The following is a 23,388-nucleotide window of genomic DNA, read 5'->3' as shown; positions in this document are numbered from 1 at the left end:
AAACAAATTTGTTGCCCCATAAAGCACCAAAAACAATTTAGGGACTAAATAGACAAACCCTAGAAAGCTCATAGGGCATTGTCGTCATTTTCCCCAATAAAAAAACTAAAAAAATCCTACAAGCCAATATTACAAAAAATCCTACAAGATAATATTACAAGAGTGCTACCACTTCTTTTGACTTTAAGCAATTTAATATTGCTTAAAGAATTTTAAGGCTTTAACATCGCATAATGAATTTTACGACCAATTTTTTCTATTTTCTTTTAGAAAAAAATACAATCTTTTATACTATTTTTAAGTCTTATAACTTTTATACAACGTTTTTTTTTACAGTTTTCTTTTTAATTTTTATTTTCATACAATTTTTGGATTATCAGCGTTTTCAAACTTAAATTGGTTGATTCTATAAGTTTCAATCCCTAAAAAAATTGTATGAATATATATATATATATATATATATATATATATATATATATATATATATATATATATATATATATAGAATAACTGTAAAACAAGTTTTAAAAAAGAATATACTTATGAATTATGACACTATAAATATACAATAATACAAAAGTAAATTTAGATTAAACACGAATTTACACCGAGTCAACTGAACAACGACTCACCGTTTCACGACGAACTTCCGATTCCCTGACCTCGTTGCTCGTTGCAGCTCCTCAATCCCTATCTTCGAGCACGTAAAAACTAATTTATCCATTATACTCCGGCCATTCGCAGACGTATTCGCCACGCTACGCCAGCTACATCCCCCGCCGTCGATGAACTCACACATGAATACCTCTTCAGCTCGCGAGGAGATGTATACATACGCCGCGTTTCCCACCATAGAGACGTCGATGGAGGAAATTTGCGAATCGTGGCTCTTCAAATTCTCGAGGAGATTCGCCGGCATCTCCCCAATTTCATTGATTTCGAATGACTCGCAGTTCACTTCCCAGAACTTCAGCCCGTCAACATCCTCAGCATCACCCAACATCCCGATGACAATCAATCGGTCGTTGGAGAATCCGATAACCGAGTAAAAAATGCGGTGATCGGGACGTAAATCATACGGTCCAGACCACGTATTGTTATTGGGATTGAACGAGTACGTTACACCGGAAGTTTTCTCCATGACGAAGAGATGAGGGTCAACGGAAGCAACCGAGAGCCACAATGAAGCGGCGGATCCGTTGAAAAACTCGGGCATTGGATCCGATTTAGTCCATTGCTGTGACTCGAGATCATAAACCTCAACGGCGAGAGGATCGTCCTCAAAATCGTAGGCACCGCCTGCAATCACAACGTGGCTGCCTACAACGGCTACAACAGGATCTATCCGCGAGACTTTCGGCGCCACCGCGTGGTGCCAAGTCAGGTGAAGCGGATCAAAAGACAACGAGAGCTTCGACGGCGACAACATGTAGAGAAGATTCGAGTGAGATGATCGAAGTGTAGATACATAACCGATCGCCGGTTGTCGGATCTCGATCCACATGTTTGACTCCGGATCGTAGGCGTGACTGGTTGTGGAGAACGGGTGCCTAGAGCTCTGTGTGTGGATGATTAGCCATGGTTTGGTGTTGGTGGATGTGCGAAGGGCCGATGATACGGCGGCGCTCCACGACTTTGACACACCAGACGCCGGAAGTAAGTGTACTAGTGGGACTTGGGAGAGGATTGCCTCCAGTACATCGCCGTGAATGGATTGTTCATCGAACGACGACCTCGCTGTGGAGGAGTTACCCATATCTGACATCTCCTTTTTCTTGAAAGAACAAAACGTTGGGAGATTTTGGATTTGATAGAAAAAAACACTCGACACAACTCTTTTATATACATGTGACAGCTGCACTGGTTTTTATTTAAACTATCCGATATTATTACAAATCATTAAATCTTTAAAATTATAAATTATTTATAAGTTCTTGTAAACATTATAAAATGATCTTAATTGCTTTGATGATCCTTAACCATTTTTATCATGTTTTATTGATTTTCTTATTTTACAATGGATGATAGATGATATATTTATATAAATAATTGTTTAGGTTGATGGTGTATGCTCTATCATTTTTCATTTTTTTTTCGCAAAACATGTTATTGTGGTTTTTTTTTTTGGGAAATTGTCACATATCACTCCTCTGAAAATATGCGAAATATACACCAATGAGTAATCTAAAGAGCAAGAAGCATGTAAAAAGAGATAAAATAGAGAAGCATAGGTGGCGAAACAGTATAGTGTTGTGCAGAAAGATAAAATAGAGAAGCAGAGATAGCGAAACGGTGTAGTATTGTGCAAGAAGGGTTCCCGTACCACCGCACACCAGGCGGTGTGGTGTTTACTACGTCATTGTTGTGACAACTCACCTCACGGTGGTGTTCGGTATTGATACTCTTGCCTGGTTGTCTTAGAACAAATGAAGCAATATTATATATTATCCAAAAATTGATATAATTGGTATGTAGTTATATATGTGGGACGGGGTGTATTTAATCATTTAATGTTGGGATAAGAATAACATGGACGCTAAAAAACGTGATAAAGATCTTATAAAAACGAATGGTGCATATAAAGAAAGTACGAAAAGGGAAAAATCGTGTAAGGAAGAAATGGTTCACGTTCTACGTTTGCATCTCAGGTCCACTCCATATTAATTTGGGAATAGGCATAGATTCTAGGGAAAGTAATGTGTTAGCGTTAAATATCATTTTCTTCTTTCAAAATATATTTCTGCCCCACAAATTTGATTTTTGTACTATTTTGTTATATCTTTTATATAAATCAAATTATATTATTTCTATTTTAAAATATATATTTCTTAAGCTATAAGGAAAGTAATGTTTAAATCTATGTATATTAACCCCGATGACCATATTTCGCAAACACTATTATTTTTAAATAACCATATTTTCTTTAAAAAAAAAAAAAAGTAAAAACCCCATATGAACATAGTATTTGAAAATTGTTATAAAAACCTAAAATCATTGAGTTATAAATCATTAAGTTAGACATAATATGTTGATAAATATTTTTTACCATTCAAATAGTTTTTATTAACTATTTAATTATTATTTTGATGATGTAAAAATATGATAATATGTAGTATAAATACTCATCAAACGTGAAAGAAATAAACATCCCATCTTGAATGCAATCTTTTAAGTGTTTAAGAATCCTCTCAAATCTCATTCTTTACTTTATAATGTTTTAGTATAACTTTGTTAGTTTTAGTCTTAATTACATCAAATTTACATTAGGTTATAAGTATGAAAGTTCTAATCAAGGTTATTAAACAAGTGAAAATCACATCTATCTTAATCAAGGTATGTATTACTTAGTAAAAAAAACATTATTAAGTATGAAAACCTCCATCATATTAAAAACAAAAATACTAATAAATTAATAAAATTTATTCATTATGGACTACTATTTTTATTTCTTATACTAACATTTACTTTATGCAATTAGCTTTTATTTATACATATTAATATTTAAATTATGCAACTAATTTTTATTTATATATACTAACATTTATTTATACATGACAATGTTTATTTATTTATATTTTAGATATTCTTTACGATTTTATGTAAACATTTACTAATATTTATTTATGTTTCTAATTAATAAAATTATACCAAGTAAAATCGTGTACGAATTAAAGGTCTTATTGAATGATTTATAAAATAGATATACATACACACACACACACACACACATATATATATATATATATATATACACACACACACACACACACACACACACACAACAACAACAACAACAACAACAATATATATGCAACAGTTATAAATAACAAAAATAACGACTGTTTTTTTACTATAAATAACATCACTATCATATTTCTTTCTACAAAAAAATGAGTAAATTATCTCACTTTTCAAGGTTATCAAGATCAAAATGATTCATCCGGTTGTAATTCTCGCAACTATAATGACTATAGCACTTAGCTTCCTATTTTTCAATCTCACGCCGAATGTATTTTATCCTGATTTATTTTATCATTTCTTAGTCTTGTATGTGATGATTCTTCTCCCGCTTCTATTGTGCAATACATATTGAAATAAATGGATTTTAATTTTCATTTTGTTATTTTGTTTAAATTTATAGTTACAAAATGTCTAACATTGCAAAGGTCGAGTTTGCAGCACTTGAAGTTAGTGGGAAAAACTATATGCTATGGATGATAGATGTAAAAATGCATCTTGAATCCATGGGAATCTCAAATGCTATACATGAATTTAATAATTACTTGACACAAGACAAGGCGAAAACACAAGTTTTCCTTCGTAAGCATATTGATGAAATGTTGATATTTGAATATCTTTATATTATTGATCCAAGTGTTCTCTGGAATCTCTAGAAAGAAAGATCTGATCATCAAAAGGAAGTTATACTTCCAAATGCTAGAGATGAGTAGAGAACACTAAGGTTTCAAGAGTTCAAGAAAGTAAATGAATACAACTCAGTTTTGTTCGGAATATGTTCATAACTCAAGTATTGTGGACAAAAGTTACTGATGAAGATATGTTGGAGAAAACGTACTCCACATTTCATGCAACAAACATTACCTTGATGCAACAACATCGATTGCAAAAGTTCACAAAATATTTTGAATTGAATGCATGACTACTTGTTTCAGAGTAAAACAATGAGCTCTTGATGAAAAACCATGAATCTCGTCTAACGGGATCAGTAGCACATCCTGAAGCAAATGCTACAAATACTGATGGTTATTGAAACAATACACGTAGACGAGGACGTGGTCATGGTCGAGGACGAGGCCGTGGCTATTTTACTCGATACCAAAGCCATAATCAGAACCATAATTTTGGTCGCGGACAAGGTAATAATTGTTGTCGTGTCCAGAAAAGAAATAATTATCAATATTTACAAAGAAACAATATCCATACATAAGAAAAGGCCAAAGTAGCAAGGCATGATGTTGAGATATCACAAAAATCTGATGGTTCATGTTATAGATGTAGTAGCACAGGCCATATGTCAAGGACCTGTCATACACCTGCACATCTTTGTAAACTTTATCGAGAGTCCATTAATGGAAAAGGAAAAAAAAAAGCAAACATCATTGATAATGTTGAACACACTCCGCTAATTGTTGCTGATTTCTGCAATGACATGGAAGACACAAACTAAAAATTTATGTTATTGTTCTTGTAAACCTGTTTTTCCTTCCTTTGTTTTTCATGTAATGTCTTTCCTACAATAAATGAAGTTTCTTTATAATAATTATTGTGCTTTTGTTTATTGGCTTATTATTCTTTCATATGTGAAGTTTAATATGAGGAGCACAACACCAAGAAAAGGTTGGAGATCTTTGCATAGCAGATACTGGTAGTACACATACTATTTTGAAATCAAAGAAATATTTTTCAAAATTAGTGCCAACAAAAGTAGTCATACATACAATATCAGGTCCTGCAGACTTGATAGAGGGGACTGGAAACACCCAATTTATATTACCAAATGGTACAAAGTTTTTATTATAGAAAATGAATTATTTTCTCCAAAGTCTAATAGAAACTTACTGAATTTCAATGAAATATATTTCAAAGGATATGACACAAAAACTATGACCATTGAAAATAAGAAATATATGTATATTATAGACAAAAACCATGTGCTTGAAAAACTACCAACACTTGATTCCGGTTTGCATTATACATATATACATATGATTGAATCAAATATGGTAGTCAAAGAAAAACATTGTGATCCTATGACATTCAGTTTATGGCATGATAGATTAGGCTACCCAGGATTAACAATGTTGCGAAGGATAATTGAGAATACGCATGGGCACCTATTAAAGGACCAGAAGTTCCCTCAGTCCAGTAGAAAAAGACCATGTACATCGTGTTCCCTAGGAAAGTTAATTATAAAACATTCTCCAATGAAAGTTGAAATGGAGTCATCTATATTTCTAGAAAGAATTCAAGGTGATATATGGACCAATTCATCTACCAGCTAGACCATTTAAATGCTTTATGGTCCTAATAGATGCATGCAACAAATGGTCTCATGTTTGCTTATTATCAACTCGTAATGTGGCATTTGCAAAGTTTCTTTCCCAAATTATTAAATTAAGGGCACATTTCCCTAATTATACTATCAAATGAGTGAGACTTGATAATGATGATGAATTTACTTCACAAGCATTTAATGACTATTGTATGTCTGTAGGAATTGTCATTGAGCATCCAGTTGCTCATGTACACACATAAAATGGTTTAGCCGAATCACTGATTAAACTTCTCCAGCTAATAGCTAGACCATTGATAATGAGAACCAAACTTCATGTTTACGTTTGGGGCCATGTAATCTTACATGCTAGATCATTGATACGCATGAGACCAAGTTCATATCATGTATACTCTGCCCTACAACTTGCTTTTGGTCAAGAGCCAAATATATCACATTTGAGAATTTTTGGGTGTGCAGTATATGTCCCCATTGCACCACCACAAAGGATAAAAATGGGTCCTCAAAGAAGGTTGGGAATATATGTTGGTTATGAGTCAGTCTCCATTATAAGATATCTTGAACCTTTAACATGTGATGTTTGATGGGGTTTGAGCATTCTAACACTCCTATGGTGTATCTGCAACCCTAGAAAACTTGGATCTATGTTTTCTCTAATATTCATGCAAATTTGATTTTTCCAAGGTTTTTATCCTAACTAGCATGGCATGGGGTACTTGTAATATAAAACTAGTAGAATGACAAGCCTTTCTTGTAGCTTGGATTCCTTAAGACCTTGTGAGCTTAGTACCCCAAATATGATGCCTCATATGTTTCACACAACACCACAACTCTTGGAATAACTTGAGAGAAGAACACTTGATCACAAAATCGGCTAGCCCTCACCCTTTTAGTCTTAGTGTCGATTTTGCTCCATGTGAGGTTCTTTATATAGTGTGTCACATGTAGGGTTACACCATGTAAACCCTAATTGTGCATGGCTTTTCATTTCCCTTATTCCCCATGATCCATGGGTTTTAACCTCCATGAAGCATCCATGGAGTACCCAATGGGTCCTAGCCTAATCTAGTGAATCATGAACCGTAAGCCCACCATACAAGAATGAAAAATTTACTTAATCAATCCTAGCATATTTAATTAGTCTCTTTTTTATCACAAAATTAATTCCAAATTAATTCTTGATCAATACTAATTAAATAATATGATTTCATATTAATATATTATAACTTATAATATATTAACAAATCGTAAGTGTCCTTTTTCTCATTTTGTCTCCAATTTTTGAGATGCCATGCAATCCAAATGGACCATGCCAAACCGGGTCAAGTACATACTAAATATAGTTATGGACTTAGACACCTTATCCAACAGTCTCCCACTTGGATAAGTCTAATAACTATAGTTACAGGTATGACTTCAGGAACTGACCAACAATCGTAGCTCTTTCAAAGTCTCGCAGAACTAAGAGGATGATGTGCCATTTAAGATAAGTGATCATATAATCCTCTGTTCTAGATATCAGCCGGACAAATACATGGAACAATGTCGTACTTATTGTCCAACAGTTTGTTTCCCGATTTATGATTTGTTTGACATAGAACTAAAATGAACACATCAATTTGGTTCTGACCGGGCCCGGTACATAGGTCAAAACAAAATCATCGAGGGGCCCAGATATCGCTTCTAATCCTCCAAGGACTAGAAGGAACAGATAAACTTTGACTCATATGTTTGTACTAACTATTTGTTGAATCATACACAAAAGCAAGTTTTATAACATCGAGTTACCGATGCGTTTTCGTACAATCAATGCCCAACCAACTCATAATCAACAACTCATATCTCTAGGTTTGAAGACTTATATGATGTTACCGTCTCACGATCACTCGAGATAAATTCCATGAAGTGATACAAGTGAGCGTGGGTTGAGTCCAATACTCAGAACTAATGAGCATTCAAGAATGTTGTAGCAGCTTGTGCTATGTATAACATCTTAGACATCTACAAGCCCAATTCATGATAGTCTTGATTCATATCTACTTCCAATATATGGCTGACTGTGGAGAGTTTGAATAAAGTAATTATTCTAGAAGTCAAAACATGCAAAATTGAAACAATAGTAAATAATTAACACAAGATAGCAACACCTTACTTATAAATAAACAACAACTTTTATTTAATCATCAAATGTCAATTTACATTTTACAAGTTTCAGAAATAACTATCTAATCTGTAAAACTGTATCATCCTTCAGCTCGATGCGCCTCGCATGCTATAAATGCTTAACCCTATATAGTCCCTTCGTGAGGGGATCTGTTGGGGTTCTCATCCGATGATACCCTCTTTACCACGAGGAGTCCTTCTTCTATCTGATGTCTAATGAAGTGGTATTTTCTATCGATGTGCCTGGATCTTTCGTGATCCCTTGGTTCCTTAGCTAAGGCAATTGCACCCTCATTGTCACAGAAAATCTCCATAGGATCCTTAATAGCTGGTACAACTCCAAGGTTTCTAATGAAGTTCTTTAGCCATATAGCCTCCTTTTCCGCCTCGCTTGCTGCTATGTTATATGATTCGCAAGTTGAATCAGTTGTTGTTTCTTGCTTGGAACTCTTCCAAGTTATTGCTCCTCCATTTAGGGTAAAGACCCAGCCTGAGTGAGAGTGGAAGTTATCTCTATCAATCTGGAAACCAACATCACTATACCCCACCACTCTTAAGTCATCACTCCCACCAAGGGTAAGGACCCAGTTCCTAGTCCTTCGTAGGTACTTGAGAATATTCTTCACCGCATTCTAGTGATTCCCTTGATATCTGCTGACCATGCTCAAAGCAAAGGATACATCAGGGCGAGTACAAATCATAGCATACATGATTAAGCCTACAGCGGAAGCATATGGTACTCTAGTCATCTCAGCTATCTCAGCCTCTATACTCGGGCTCTGAGTATTACTCAGTTTGGCGTTACACTAGAATGGTAAGTCACTTTTCTTGGAATGCTGCATGCTGAACCTCTTCAGCACCTTATCCAAGTAGGTACTTTGAGTAAGTCTAATTAGTCTCTTACTCATTTCTCTCAAAATCCTTATCCCTAGGATATAGGCAGCTTCTCCAAGATCCTTCATAGCGAAACACTTCCCAAGCCAGGATTTAACCTTCTGCAAGGTTGGGATGTCATTTCCTATGAGTAATATGTCGTCCATATACAATACCAAAAACCTAACTATACTCCCACTAGCCTTAACGTATACACATGACTCATCTTCGCTCCTCGAAAAACCCAACTCTTTTACTTTCTCATCAAAATAAAGATTCCATCTGTGAGATGCTTGTTTCAATCCATAGATGGATTTCTCAAGATTACACACTCTATTAGGGTGCTTTGCATCGACAAAACCCGCTGGTTGACTCATGTAAACATCCTCAGCCAACTTTCCATTAAGGAAAGCGGTTTTGACATCCATTTCCATATTTCATAATCATGAAACGCAACTATGGCTAGCATAACCCTAATAGACTTAATCTTCGCTACCTGTGAGAAGGTCTCATCATAGTTAATTCCCGGAGTTTGAGTAAAGCCCTTCACAACCAATCGTGCTTTATAAGTGTGTACATTCTCATCCATGTCGGTCTTCTTCTTGAAGATCCATTTTCATCCGACCATCTTACGGCCCGATACATTGTCAACCAAGTTCCAAACATGATTGTCATACATGGACTGAGTCTCGCTGTCCATGGCCTATTTCCATTTGGCAGACTCAGGGCCTTCCATGGCTTCCTTGAAGCTATTAGGCTCATCCAAATTTACCAGTGTACTATCACTGAGAAATGCATCACCTTCCGCAGTAATATGAAAACCATAGTAATGCTAAGGTGGATTCCTAACTCTTGTGGAACGCCTCGGAGCTATGGACTCATCAACATGAGTTTCCTCCTCAGGTTGATTGCTAGGGTTTGAGGTTCCTTCACCGCTTGACTCTTGAAGTTTTTCAAGATCAATTTGCCTCGCACTATTTCCTTGGCTTATAAACTCTCTCTCGCGAAAGACCCCTATCCTTGCCACAAAGACCACATTCTCACTGGGTCTGTAGGAGAGGTAACCAAAGGATTTCTATGGGTAGCCGATGAACATACACCGCTCACTACGAGGTTCGATCTTGTCCTGAGTCTCACGCCTCACGAAATCCTCGCAACCCCAAATCTTGATGTGGTCCAAGTTGGGAACTTTCTCAGTCCACATCTCGTGAGGTGTTTTGGCAACCATCTTGGTAGGGACTAGATTAAGGATATGGGCGGCAATCTCTAAGGCATACCCCCAGAATGAGATTGGTAACGAATCTCGACTCATCATGGAACGAACCATGTCTAACAAGGTTCAATTACGCCTCTCAAACACACCATTAAGCTGTGATGTTCTGGGAGGTGTCAATTGTGAAACAATTTAACATTCCTTAAGATAGTCAAGGAACTCTGTACTAAGATACTCTCCTTCTCGATCGGATTGGAGCATCTTAATGTTCCTGCCCAACTGATTCTCCACTTTCTACTTAAACTCTTTGAACTTTTCAAAGGTTTCTGACTTATGCTTGATTAATTAGACATAACCATATCTACTTTAATCATCAGTAAAAGTCACATAGAAGTGGTTAGCATCCCTAGTGGCAGTTCTGAAAGGTCCACACACATCTGTGTGTATGAGGTCCAACAAACCTTCACCCCTAGCACAAGTACCAGTGAAGGGTGAATTTGTCATTTTTCCAAGCAAACAAGACTCACAACTATCATATGACCTTAAGTCAAATGACTCCAAGACTCCAGCCTTCTGGAGTTGGCCTATGCGCTTCTTGTTAACATGTCCAAAACAAAAATGCCATAAGGATGCTTTATCCAAACTAGTGGAAGAATCAATATGTAATACATTATTTCCTAAGTTGTCTACAACCAACACAGTTTCATATACACCATCACAAGGTAATGCTTTAAAATAAAGAACATTATTATAAAAAGCATTAATACCACCAACTTCATTATCAAATGAAAAAGTAAATCCTTGTTTGTACAAACCATGAAAGGAAATAATATTTCTTTCCATTTCAGACGAGTAACAACACTTATTCAAATCTAACACTAACCCACTACTTAGCAACAAAAAGACATTGGAATGGGATTAAACATATTTTGCGATGTCTTCGAGGAACTATTGATTTAGGGTTATTTTATCCTAATGATACAAAACAAGGTTTGATTGATTATGCAGATGCAGACTATTTATCTGATCCTCATAAAGCTAGATCTCAAACTGGATACGTGTTCATGAACTGAGGTACCGCAATTTCCTGGCGCTCTCAAAAGCAACCAATTGTCGCTATCTCCTCAAATCATGCTGAAATAATTGCACTAAATGAAGCTAGTAGAGAATGCACATGGTTAATATTGATGAAACAACTCATTTTATCTTCATGTGGACTAAAGAAAGATAAAGGTACAACATTAATTTATGAAGATAACTTAGCATGTGTCACTCAAATGAAAGAATGATATATCAAGAATGACATGACAAAACACATACCTCCAAAGTTTTTTGAGTACATTCAAGAGCTTATAAAAGATCAAAAGGTTGAGATAGAATATGTTCAATCTAGCAACAATTTAGCAGACCTCTTCACGCAAGCACTTCCTACTACAATCTTCAGAAAACATGTACATGTCATTGGAATGTGACATGTGCGTAACACGTAACGTAACATATGTCTAAATGAGGGGGAGTCAACTATATATTGCACTCTTTTTCCCTCCGTTAAAGTTTTTCCTACTAGGTTTTCTTTAGCAAGGTTTTTAATAAGGCAGTACTTCGAGGTTGAACTTAGATTTGAAAAAAAAATGTCATGCAAGGGGGAGTGTTATAAAAGCCATAAAATCATTGAGTTATACATAGCATGTGGATGAACATTTTCACCCTTCAAATAGTTTTCATTAACTATTTAGTTACTATTTTGATGATGTAAGAATAAGATGGTATGTAGTATAAATACCCATCAAATGTGAAAGAAATAAACACCGCATTTTGAATACAATCTTCTAAGTGTTCAAGAATCCTCTCAAATCTCCTTCTTTACTTTATAATGTTTTAGTTTAACTTTGTTAGTTTTAGTCTTAATTACATCAAATTTACAATAAAAATAATAATTTTTGAAATATGGTTTTATGAAATAAAACATGTTAAAAATTTTGGATTTTTGAGCTGACTAAGTGTTTCTGAAACTTCTTCGAAAATAAGGATTTTTTTTTGCATTGGACTAAATATTATTTTCCAGAGTAAAACATGTTTAAAAAAAGATTTGCTAACATTTTCGAGCGCATGTATATTTTTGAACGTGGTTATATTTTTAAGGATTCATTTTCTTAGCTAAAACATGTTTGAAAATTTTGTTTTATTTTCAAACATTTTTAAAGTTTATTATGATTTTATGACTACCTTTTATGAAATAGGTAGCTCAAAATGTGTTTGTAATAATCAAATCGTGAAGTATGAAAATTTTGTTTTATTTTCAAACATTTTCAGGAGGCAGTTTCAAGTCTTTAACCTATAACATGTGTTTGCAATAATCAAATCGTGAACTACGAAAGCTCAATCTTAATGATAGAGCTGGCCTAAATATAGTCTCACCTGTAGGTTTTCACATATGATTTGGCCATCAGTCAAAAGATGACATAAAACCAAGAAAATAAACGATTTGTTAAAGATTAATCCAAGTACACACGGTGGTAGTAGAGACGACAAGATGGCAACTCAAGTGAAATATGTTAAAGATTAATTTTTCATACGAGTTGCCATCATCTAAGATGCAACTATTGATTCATAAATTTATGAAGAAATTGTTGTTAAATCAACACACGTGTTATATGATAAACATTGTAAAATGTACATGCTCATTTTGAGTTGTACTATGTATACATCAATTTCAATAATCTATTATGTTTCATGTGAGTTATTATTTCTAATAATTTACTTCCATTTCATATAATTTGAGGAATTTATTACCAAAGAACACATCCATTAAATATACGACCACCACATACTCATGAATTACACAATCTTATAATTTTATTTATATTAAGAAGGTTTCATACATAATACATTTTTCCTACATAATCTATATAGTTATCCAAAAAATATGAATGAAATTCTACCTCTTGGTCGATAATAACTCATAGAAATATTAGTCACCGACACACTTCACCCGAATGTTCATTAAAGCTAGAGATAGATATAACTTTATTGGTGTTTTTTGAATATCTATGGGCGCCATTGAGATTGTCATCTTTGTAATGTCCTCCAGGTCCAAGGTTGGGTGAGATGATCTTTTACCAAATTTTCTCTCATTCTTAAATTAGATTAAGAATGTTGATAGGTACCTCATCTCCAATTTCTACTCTCGTTATTGGTGGGAGTCCTAGTAACTAAGAACCTCATGTGATATACATGAATACTTATGTGGTTGTCCCTATTTTTATTGGTTTGATGATCACTCGAATATAAACCAAAGATTAATAAAAAGTGACATCTTCATTTTCGAACAAGTTCTTCATTTTGTGAGCATGAACTTGATCTTCGAACATGTTCATGGTTTGCAATGCATTAAGATGTTCATGATTTTCTATCAGGTTCATGCTTTTCGAAAATGTTCATATTTTCAGACATTTAAGGGTGCACAGTATGGTAAAAAAACATGAAGGAAAGATGGGTAGGTACCGAGGTACCTCCAAGATGATGATCACGAGTAATAGATGGTACCATATAAGGGAAGATTGACGGGTTACATAACTCATTCCATGCCTCTCTATATCTAGGCACACACTCTCACCACAATCAAAAGTTACTTGTCATTATGCATACAAATTTGTACTAAAATGTGTTTGTATGTTTTTAATTTTTTTGAATTATTTTTGCATATTTTAATATTTTGTGAATTAGTTTTGTATGTTTTTAGTTAGTTTGAATTTGTTTTAAAAAATAAAATAAAATGAGTGAGTTGTAAAAAATATGTTTCCATATGTTGTGTTTGGGAAATATATATATATATATATATATATATATATATATATATATATATATATATATATATATATAGAGAGAGAGAGAGAGAGAGAGAGAGAGAGAGAAATCGATGTGGAACTGATGTTACAAGTGAGTTGAGTGGGTTGAAATGATTGGATACCCTCCCCCCTTAAATAGGTTTTATACTAAATAAAACAAGAGTAAATTACAATTTTGATCCCTAAGTTAGAAAATCGATAATTTACATCCCTACGGTTTTTACAAATTGCAGTCCCAATCATTTTATCTATATAAAAAGACTACTTTGTCATTTCTTATATATTTCTTTTATAATCTTTAATAATATCAAATAGAAAGTTTTTTATTTACTCTTTATTTATTTTATTTTCATTATTTACAAATTTAAATATTATAAAAACAAATTAAAAACAACCTCGACATGTATCTATAGTTTCCTTGTTCATTTTTTTTCTCCAGACTCACAAGCGTATTCATCTTTTCCCCTTATTCTCCCAGACACATCCCTTCCCTTGATTCCATGATATGACCGTTCATCTACGCCTCATGTATGTCGTTTGTTGTCGTCATATGTCTATCGTTTCTCCCCTATACATCTACTATAACACCCTTTTTTCCAGATTGGTGTAGCTTAAAACTTAGCAGAATCAAAGATGGAATTTTTGGAAAAAAAAATTCATGCCACGACGTGGCGCATGGAAGCCCACGACATGGCAAAGTTATTCTTGAACGCACGTTTTACTGAACTCCACAATGTGGCAGCCACTGCAGGCCAAAACTTAAGATTTTTAGGGTTTCTCTGTATATAGACACCTTATCTCCTATTATTGGTCATCTCCCTCAGCCTCCATTACCCTTAAACCTCAAAAACCCTAACCCTAGCCTCTCTTGGTGATTTTAGCTCATTTTGGTGCTTTTGGTGGCTTGAAGAAGAAGAAGAAGAAGAAAGTGTTCTAGTGTGTTGATCCAACAAGCAAGCCTCATCATCCTTCTCTTATGCATTCTTTGGACCTTTATAAGTGTTCAAGGTCCTAACATTTTGGTGATATGCTTCCAGATCTGGATTTCTTCTCCCTTTTATTCATGATTATGAATATTTAAAAGGAAGGATTCCATAAAGTTGGCAAGTTTATGTATCCATCAGGCCTCTTTGAGTTCATATGTTGTAGATCTAGAGTATCTTGGAGAATTTGGTCCCATGCAAAAGTTTAAGCACATTTTCTCATGATTATAACCTAAATTAGGAAGGACATGCATTGGACATGCATGTCCATAAACCTACGATTTTTTATGGTCCATTAGGTGTAGGAAACCCTTCTGGAAACTTTAGGGAAATGGCTTTTGTGAATAATTGCTTAATGGTTGAGTCATACCTTCAATTTCCATTAGGACCTTGGTTTTGAGATCTTAGTGTATGGGGATGTCCTAAGGGATAAAGTTACAAAATTTATCGATCAATACTTTAGGAAGAAGTAGATCTGAGCTTTGGAGCCTTTGGTGTGGTGGGAAGCATCTTAATGCATTAAGTTGTTATAGATCCCGTTCACATGTCATGGCACTTTGCCACCAGGATGTGGCGACTAGAGTGAGCCCCAACTGTTTTATCATCTTGTTGCCACGACGTGGCCAATGGGAGGCCACGATGTGGCGAATCGTTGAAGTGTTTTTGGTTGTTCGACTTTGGACTGTTGACTTTGATTTGTTAACCTGGGTTGACTTTTAGTCAATATTGTTGGTTTTAGTGTATAGGCTAAGGTTGGACCTAGTATGATTTTAGGAATCCAAGAGTTATAAGAAAACCCTAATCCATATTCTTGGGCTTATTATCCATGATCTATGATTCAAATGGGCTAACTCTTTATGGATTCTTCCATAAACTTACAATGATACAACGTAATGTTGACTATGTCATGCATCCCAATGTGAAGATGTGATTTGACAATGGAAAGGATGGAACATGGAGACTAGAAGTGGCAAACAACCATAGGGCTATAAAAAAAAGCAAGGCTAAAGGGTAAAGAAATAAAAAGGAGATCTAAATGGATAAATGCTTTCTTCTTTCACTGAACATATCAAGACATGTTGTATGTATTAACTCTTAAGTAAAAAACGCTTCTGTATATCTATCCCATTAAGTTATGTCCTCATTAAGTCGAAAAGAGTCATTCACTTACTACTACACTCAAACTCTATTTAGAACACGTTTTATTTATTTGATATTGATTCATATAAGAAAAGTGATCATATTTATCATATATAAATAAGATTAATAGTTAAGAGTCCATGATGTGATGGGATATAGAGAGAACATGGATGAAAAGTTGGGATGGTATTCAAGATTGTTGAAATGTTGAGGGTCTTCATTCTTGTAATTCCATAATTATTAGCGAGTTACTTCGTGAAATAGGCTTGAGAGGCCAAAAAACTCATTCAATTTTGCAAAAACAATTTCCTTTTATTCATCCCAAATGTGGATCCAAAAACCAATAGACCCCAAAAAATAGAGATGAGCAAAGGCATCATCATACACTTAACCCAAAGATACACAAATCATAAAATTCAACTTACAACACTCTTATTGACGTATAAATTCCAAGATTTTAACATTTTCAATGAAACATATGCTAAAAGAGTCCAATCAGATCCACCAAATTTAAGCAGAAACCGAGATGCATTCAATTGCTTGTTTGCATATTCCTGTCATCGTTGCCTCAGGCCCATACACCTACAACACACAAGCCAAAGTGAATTGACTAATTCGCCCTTGAAAGGTTCCAAAAGTAAAGCATTACGAAGGGATATAAAATCTAATAATATACCTCAATGGGGATACCAAGTTCGGCTCCAAGTGCACGCATTCTTGCAAGCCCTCTTTGGTAATTTGGACCTCCTCTTCGCACATAGATGTGCATGTTTGCAGCTTTCAACTTAGCCACCTACACATTTTTAACCAACGGAAAAGTCAGTTTTGCCCTTTTGGTTTAAAAGTTAAAAAGACAAGATCCGATTTTATCACCTTCTCTTTCATTGCACGAATGATGCCATTGAAGGTGGCTGCAACATCAGTGAAGTTTGCAATTCCACCTCCCACCACAAGTGCCCTCCTTTGACCATCAGGATCAGCAGTTGCACACTGAAAAGAAAATAAACAATCAGAATTCAAAAAACAAGGGATCTTGACATGAAACCATATTCTTGAAGGGTAAAATGGTAATTACATCAATCACAACTCGAGCATATTGCAGAACCTCCTCCTCATTGGGTGCACCACTATATTCTGCATAGTTTCCAAGCTCAGAAGCATAACCAAGATCTCCAACTGTATCTGCATAGATGACACTAGCACCACCACCAGCCACCATAGTCCAGATTCGCCCTTTTGGGTTAAGAACAGTGAACTTCAAAGAAGCACTAGTCTGCAAGAACCAAAAAAAAAATAATAATAATTAAAACTAAATCTTGAAAAAAAAAAAGTTAAACTTTCAAATATAATGTGTACCTTTTCATCAAGTCCATGAATAAAGCTTTCAGTAGCACTCATAACTCTTCCAAAGGGCATTGGGAATTCGATATTTCCCCATCTGTGAAATTAGAAGGGAAGTTAGACAAAATTACAAAGCTGCCACAACTATGGAAATCAAGATTTAAAAAAATGTATACTTTTTGAAGTTCTTGAAAGCAGCAGTATCATCAAGCTCGCCTCTCATATCAAGAGGATAAGCCTTTCCATCTACCAATGTGAACGGATTCATTTCTAGGAAAGTGAAATCAAGATCTAAAAATGAAAGAAAACACCAAGATTAATAACGGGTTTTGACTAGATTTATGATTTAGGGGAAAAAATATGAGTTTTGCTTCTTTTTTTTTTTACCTATGAATAGGGAATATATGTGTGTGATGAACTGCTCGATTACAGATTTGAATTCCAATGGGAGAGTGGCAACAAGTGGAGCACAGATTTCTTGATTTAAAGATACCCCTGTGGGTAAAAAGATTGTCTTCACTTTGTCCCAATTTTCTTCAATGTCAATTCCTCCACATTCTGAGAAGCTAATGCTACACCCTAATCTCTCAGAAACAATGTTGATATAGAACTCTTCGTTATGTGGAACAAATGGTTCAACAATGAATGTGGTTATGGGTCCTTGGCATCCTCCCATTACAACCTATCAAATCCAGACAAGTTTTTTAATTATGGAAATCAAAGATGGAATGGAATCAGTAAATCATGTTTGTTTGCCACGTATGAATGGAATGGGATGTGATTCGTTCTCTTGTGTATGGAATCAAGGGAATGGAATGACCGATTCCATTCCTTTTGATTCAATTCTTCATACTAAACAATCGTTACCTCTTTCCCGAGTCGCTCCTTTACGAATTCAGCAACTTGAGCCAAATCAAGATTCAGGGCAACAAGTCCACTCTTGCCACGCTTTCCAAACAACATGTCGGGTTTCACAACCAGTTTGGATGAAGATAACCATGGTTCCCTCTCTACAAGCTCATTGAAGTCGGTTGATTCTGTAACCTAATGCACCAAAAAGACATCGATCAATGAAGATTCAGCAACAATTGTTAAAATAGTGCTCGAAGGTCACACATAAAGGAGTATTTTTTGCGTATTTGAGTTCTTTTTACTTGAATTCAGATGAAGAATATTTCAATCTCCAAACCCAAAGTTAGGGTCAAACGGGAATTAAAATCAAAACAGTCACCAAGTCTAATTAGCCAATCGCTGTATCATGTCAATATTCGAGTGAGAAATTAAATCAGAACCAAATTACAGATTAAAAAGGAAAACAGTTTTTGCGATGAGGTAAAGTTTGAATGTAGTTATATAACAATAAGAATTAGGGCACCAAATGAAAGCCATAGATCTAAAAATAAAATAAAAAATCATGAAATTATTTTTTACCTGTGCAGATTTGATGGGGAGTTCAGAACCAGAAATCCTCTTATAATGCTCCTTCACCAACCTCTTGGAATCATACTCTCGGATCTTCTTGCGTGCCATTTCTGTTGCCCTAAAACCCTGTTCTTCGCCAAACCCAAACCCAGACAATCTTAACTCAGATCCACATTACCCAGATCAGATTACTCAAGATATTAAAAACTGGATTGATTTATCAAAACCTCAGATCATGAATTGGCATATAATCAAATAGAGGTTGAAGAAATTTGAAACTTACCGGTGAGAGATGATAGAAAAGGGTGTGTGTGTGTGTGTGTTGTTGTTGTTGGTTGAAAGATGCAATGCAACGGATACTCTGAGAATGTTGAACTAACACTTAAACAATTTATAGTTGAATTTGGTGGCTTTTTATTTATTTTTCAATTATATTTATTTAGAAATTATTGGGTGTTTCTTTTAGCGGGAAGAAGAGTAATCTGGACGATACCTACCGGCCACCTCACACCTCAACGCCCACAAGGCCACAAGTCAAAATTGGTAAAACTTGTATCACAACATGTACAATTAAATAAATTAATTAATTATATAAAAATGCATTTACATTTATTAATTATATATTTTTTTATCGTATTTTTAAATTAAAAAAGTAAGATTCGTTTGTGATGCACCAAGTGAGTGTATAATAAATAGTATACAGTAAACCTCGTTATCATAAGTTTAATATGATTTCAAAACTTCATATATTAAAATAATTAATTTACATAGTAGATATCGAATTTTGTAACAGGGCTTCTTTTAGCAAGCATATTATTTAGTAATTTGTAATTTGAATAAATATTTGTAGAACTATGATTTTAGTTCGTAAATGTTGCAGTAAACAATTTGAGAATATACGGTCAATACCTCCTATCGGCCTAAATTTTATATCCAAATTTAAACATATTCAACGAATTATTAGGAGTGCATAATTACATAATATAATTATTTTAGAATGTAAATGTTATTTTTATAAACTTTATTACAATCATTATATTGTTATTGATATGTTATCTTTTCGGGCGTTATTAATTACTCATATTTATAAACTTTAGTTTAATATTTTTTTTGTTGGATTTTCCTTGAAGTGTCAAATACATGTTTATACTATTGGTTTATTAGCAATGGAGTGAGGACAAAAAGTCAACAATGGGGAGCACCTTTTTCTTTCATAAATTGTGCAAAACCCCTCGTATTTGACTATTTTATAGTGTTACACTCACGAACTTAGAATGTTTATAATCAAAATGAAAATATTTAGATCGAAATTTTATCAGAAACATTATATTTATATATAAAAAAAACATGTAAGGTCAAAAAGTTTGTCATAGATCAAGATATCGGGTATAAAACATAAATATTCATAATTGAAACATAAGAGTACATATTTTTGTCGAAAGAATAAAAATTCTTGTAAGTTTATAACTAATGTACGTTTTTTTTATGGTTAATTACATCTATAGTCTAACGATCTGCGTCTATATATATATATATATATATATATATATATATATATATATATATATATATATATATATATATATATATATATATATTTACAAATCATACATTCCAAATTAAATGCAGTGTCACTGAAATTAAATATTGCAAAAAGAAAAAAAAAAAATCAAAAACCAAGATTAATATCTTGTTATAAAAAAAGATTATAGGATCTTAGAAAAACAATAATATCAAGAAATAAATAGTATCCCATCCTACGTAAATTACTTTGCCAAGGATTTATATTTTATACAATTCAGAATTGACGTGCTTTCAGGTTGGCGGCCACCTTCATCCTTTGTTCAACACTCTGCTGCTGCTGCTCAATTTGGCTTGCTGAATCATATTATAACATTTATGTGAATTGTGAAACACTGATTTATGAGTATATCTATTATAAATTGATAGATATATTTTAGGTTAGCATATTTGTGACGTTATTACTTTTTTTAGATTATGTTAATTTGGGGGATTATAAAATCAGGTCCGTAAATGTAATCAACTAAAATGTTAAGGAAAGTCATATAAGTTGGCACGTGAATAGGTGAGGAAAACGATTTAGTGATTGACGATATGCCCTTTTGTTGTGCAGATAAACCATGTCTCACGTTTTATAAATCTTGGCTAATTGTTAATTCATTTATTTATGAGAAACGACAAAAACTAACCAAATTACCTAATTATTTTTCACTTAATAGTCAAAAGTTAGGTGCTGTTTGTTTTTTTTAAGCCAAAATGTCTGCAGTCTGCGGACCACATCTGCAAGCCTCTGCGGCAGAAGAGGTGGACCAAATGTCTGCAGTCTGCAATAAGAAGACTGTTTGTTTTTAACGTCTGCAGCTATTGAAATAAATTAATTTTTCAAACTTAATTTCATGTCATAACGATTAAAAATGCATTTTCAGCAAAAAGAGAAAGAAAAAAAAAATGGGTGGTGTTTTTTTTTGGTTAAAATGAGGTCTGAAGACCTTTGAAGACAGTGGCTCATGTCTGCGCCAGGAAGACCTCGCGCAGATGTTTTTTGGTCTGCGCACTTCCAAAAAACAAACACTCTGCGAGGGCATATGTCTGCGCGTTGTCTGCGCGGCGCAGACAAAAGTGGTTGCGCAGCTCTTCACAAGAAAAACAAACAACCCCTTAGTCTTTAGCTAAAATTAGCCAATGAAAGAGTAGACAACTAAGAAAACCTACGGTTTTGTCATAACCGGATTAAATGAGCTACGGTTTGTGTGCAATGGACTACTGTTTCGAAGTTCATCTACTGTTTGAGGGTACATTAGCTGAGAATATATAAAGTTGAAAATTTTCATTTAGGTCATTTTTGAGTGTTTGAAAATAGAGAAACGCTCTCAATGGCGGCTCCAAACAACAACCCGGTATTTCTCGTAATCTTCGTCTTTTTTATGTCGTTTACTATGAAATCTATTAGTATTGAGTTTTGCAAAAAACTAAAATGCAAACTGTAGGTGCGGTATGCCACCTATGGTATACACGTTGATACAAATGTGCAAACAGTGTACACCGTAGGTGGCATAGTGCACCGCATTTTTTTTCTAACTTGTATATTGATTTAGTTGTATGTAAATGATATTTTGGTTGATTCTATAGTTTGATTAAAAATACTTGAATGTCAAGAATGAAATAATAGTTTTTTTAAGGAAACAATAGTTTATTGAACCCTCACCTCCTGTTTTGTTCTTCAAGTTCATACGGACACGAACCATATTTTCTACATAGCATACTGGAGGTGAGTCAATCACCTACGGTTTTGGTAAAAAAATGGTTTTTTTTTTTTTTTTTAATTTTTTTTTTTTTTTAATTTTTTAATTTTTTATATTAGACAACGAAACCGTAGACCGGTAGACGGTAGACCATCCTTGAAAAAGTAGATGATTTTGCTCAACTACGGTTTCCTTGACTATTTTTGGCTAATTGTAAATATTTGACTATTAAGTGAAAAATCATTAGTTGATTCGACTAGATTAGTCATTCCCTCTTTATTTATTTCTTACTTAAATTGGTAGCTTAATTAAAAGATTCAATGATGTAAAATATAAAGACATAATTGATAATACAACGTAATGATAAAGTATATAAAAATTTTAAGCATGAAACATCACGAGATAAAGCTAATTAATTGTAAAATTTATAACACTCTAATTTTCTAATATCGATTAAATGACAAATAATCGTTCCAACATCTCTCATGAATAACTTTAACTTACTTATAGACTAAACTACAGCGGAAACAAAATAAAATAAAATAAAATCTTCAATTGAACAACTTTGGGTGTTACGTCTTTGCGGAACTCATTTGTTGTGTTGTTGATAAATCCTTCTCCTTGACCTTCCTACTTCCACTTGCTAAATAGTTTGCTGGATTGTGCACATTTAAAGTTTGTAAATGGGTAAGCCTATGGTTTAGTGAGTTCGTGTTGAACATACATGTCCATCACTTAAAAAAACATATAGTTTTATCACATATCTTCAATAAATCATACAACAAATATATCACCCGATGAGATAATTTAGGGGAATGATTAATTATCCAGAGAAAGAACCAAATGTTCATTTCCCTTCTCCTTGAGACAACTCATCATCCTTTTTAACTATCCAAGGAAATAAGTATAAATCTCAATTCTCATCTCTACCGATCACACACATCCATCATGTTCATTACGATTAAACACACCACTCGTTCCCACTAAACATGTCACCCAAAAAAACACACACAGTAGACAACAAATCAAAAATAACATTTGCATACAACCATACTTATCATAAAACATACTATGAATAAATTATTGAAAAGCCGCATATAACCCACAT

General features: G+C 34.0%; 2 protein-coding genes across 4 annotated transcripts; both read right to left on the bottom strand.

The window, feature by feature from the left end:
- Positions 1–522: 522 nt before the first annotated feature.
- Positions 523–2,420, bottom strand: LOC145034872 (F-box/kelch-repeat protein At1g23390-like). Its single transcript, XM_078983429.1, has one exon. The coding sequence runs from the start codon at positions 1,763–1,765 to the stop codon at positions 629–631; it is 1,137 nt and encodes a 378-aa protein (XP_078839555.1). The 5' UTR covers positions 1,766–2,420; the 3' UTR covers positions 523–628.
- A 14,125-nt stretch (positions 2,421–16,545) lies between these two features.
- Positions 16,546–19,446, bottom strand: LOC145034871 (ATP-citrate synthase alpha chain protein 2-like). Of its 3 annotated transcripts, none has more exons than XM_078983426.1 (10): positions 19,301–19,446; positions 19,027–19,143; positions 18,463–18,639; positions 17,983–18,277; positions 17,772–17,886; positions 17,611–17,692; positions 17,330–17,527; positions 17,128–17,244; positions 16,931–17,047; positions 16,546–16,836 (listed from the first exon to the last, which is right to left on the bottom strand). In XM_078983426.1, the coding sequence occupies exons 2-10, from the start codon at positions 19,123–19,125 to the stop codon at positions 16,765–16,767; spliced, it is 1,272 nt and encodes a 423-aa protein (XP_078839552.1). In that variant the 5' UTR covers positions 19,126–19,143; positions 19,301–19,446; the 3' UTR covers positions 16,546–16,764. The 3 variants fall into 3 exon arrangements, with proteins under 3 accessions (XP_078839552.1, XP_078839553.1, XP_078839554.1); XM_078983427.1 differs by having other exon boundaries at positions 19,027–19,148; positions 19,301–19,427; XM_078983428.1 differs by having other exon boundaries at positions 19,027–19,224; positions 19,301–19,378.
- Positions 19,447–23,388: the final 3,942 nt, after the last annotated feature.

This window comes from Lactuca saligna, chromosome 3 (assembly GCF_052625555.1).
Source record: "Lactuca saligna cultivar CGN05327 chromosome 3, ASM5262555v1, whole genome shotgun sequence".
Taxonomy (NCBI): domain Eukaryota; kingdom Viridiplantae; phylum Streptophyta; class Magnoliopsida; order Asterales; family Asteraceae; genus Lactuca; species Lactuca saligna.
The sequence above is the reverse complement of the archived record's forward strand: the minus strand, read 5'-3'. Positions and strand labels throughout refer to the sequence as shown.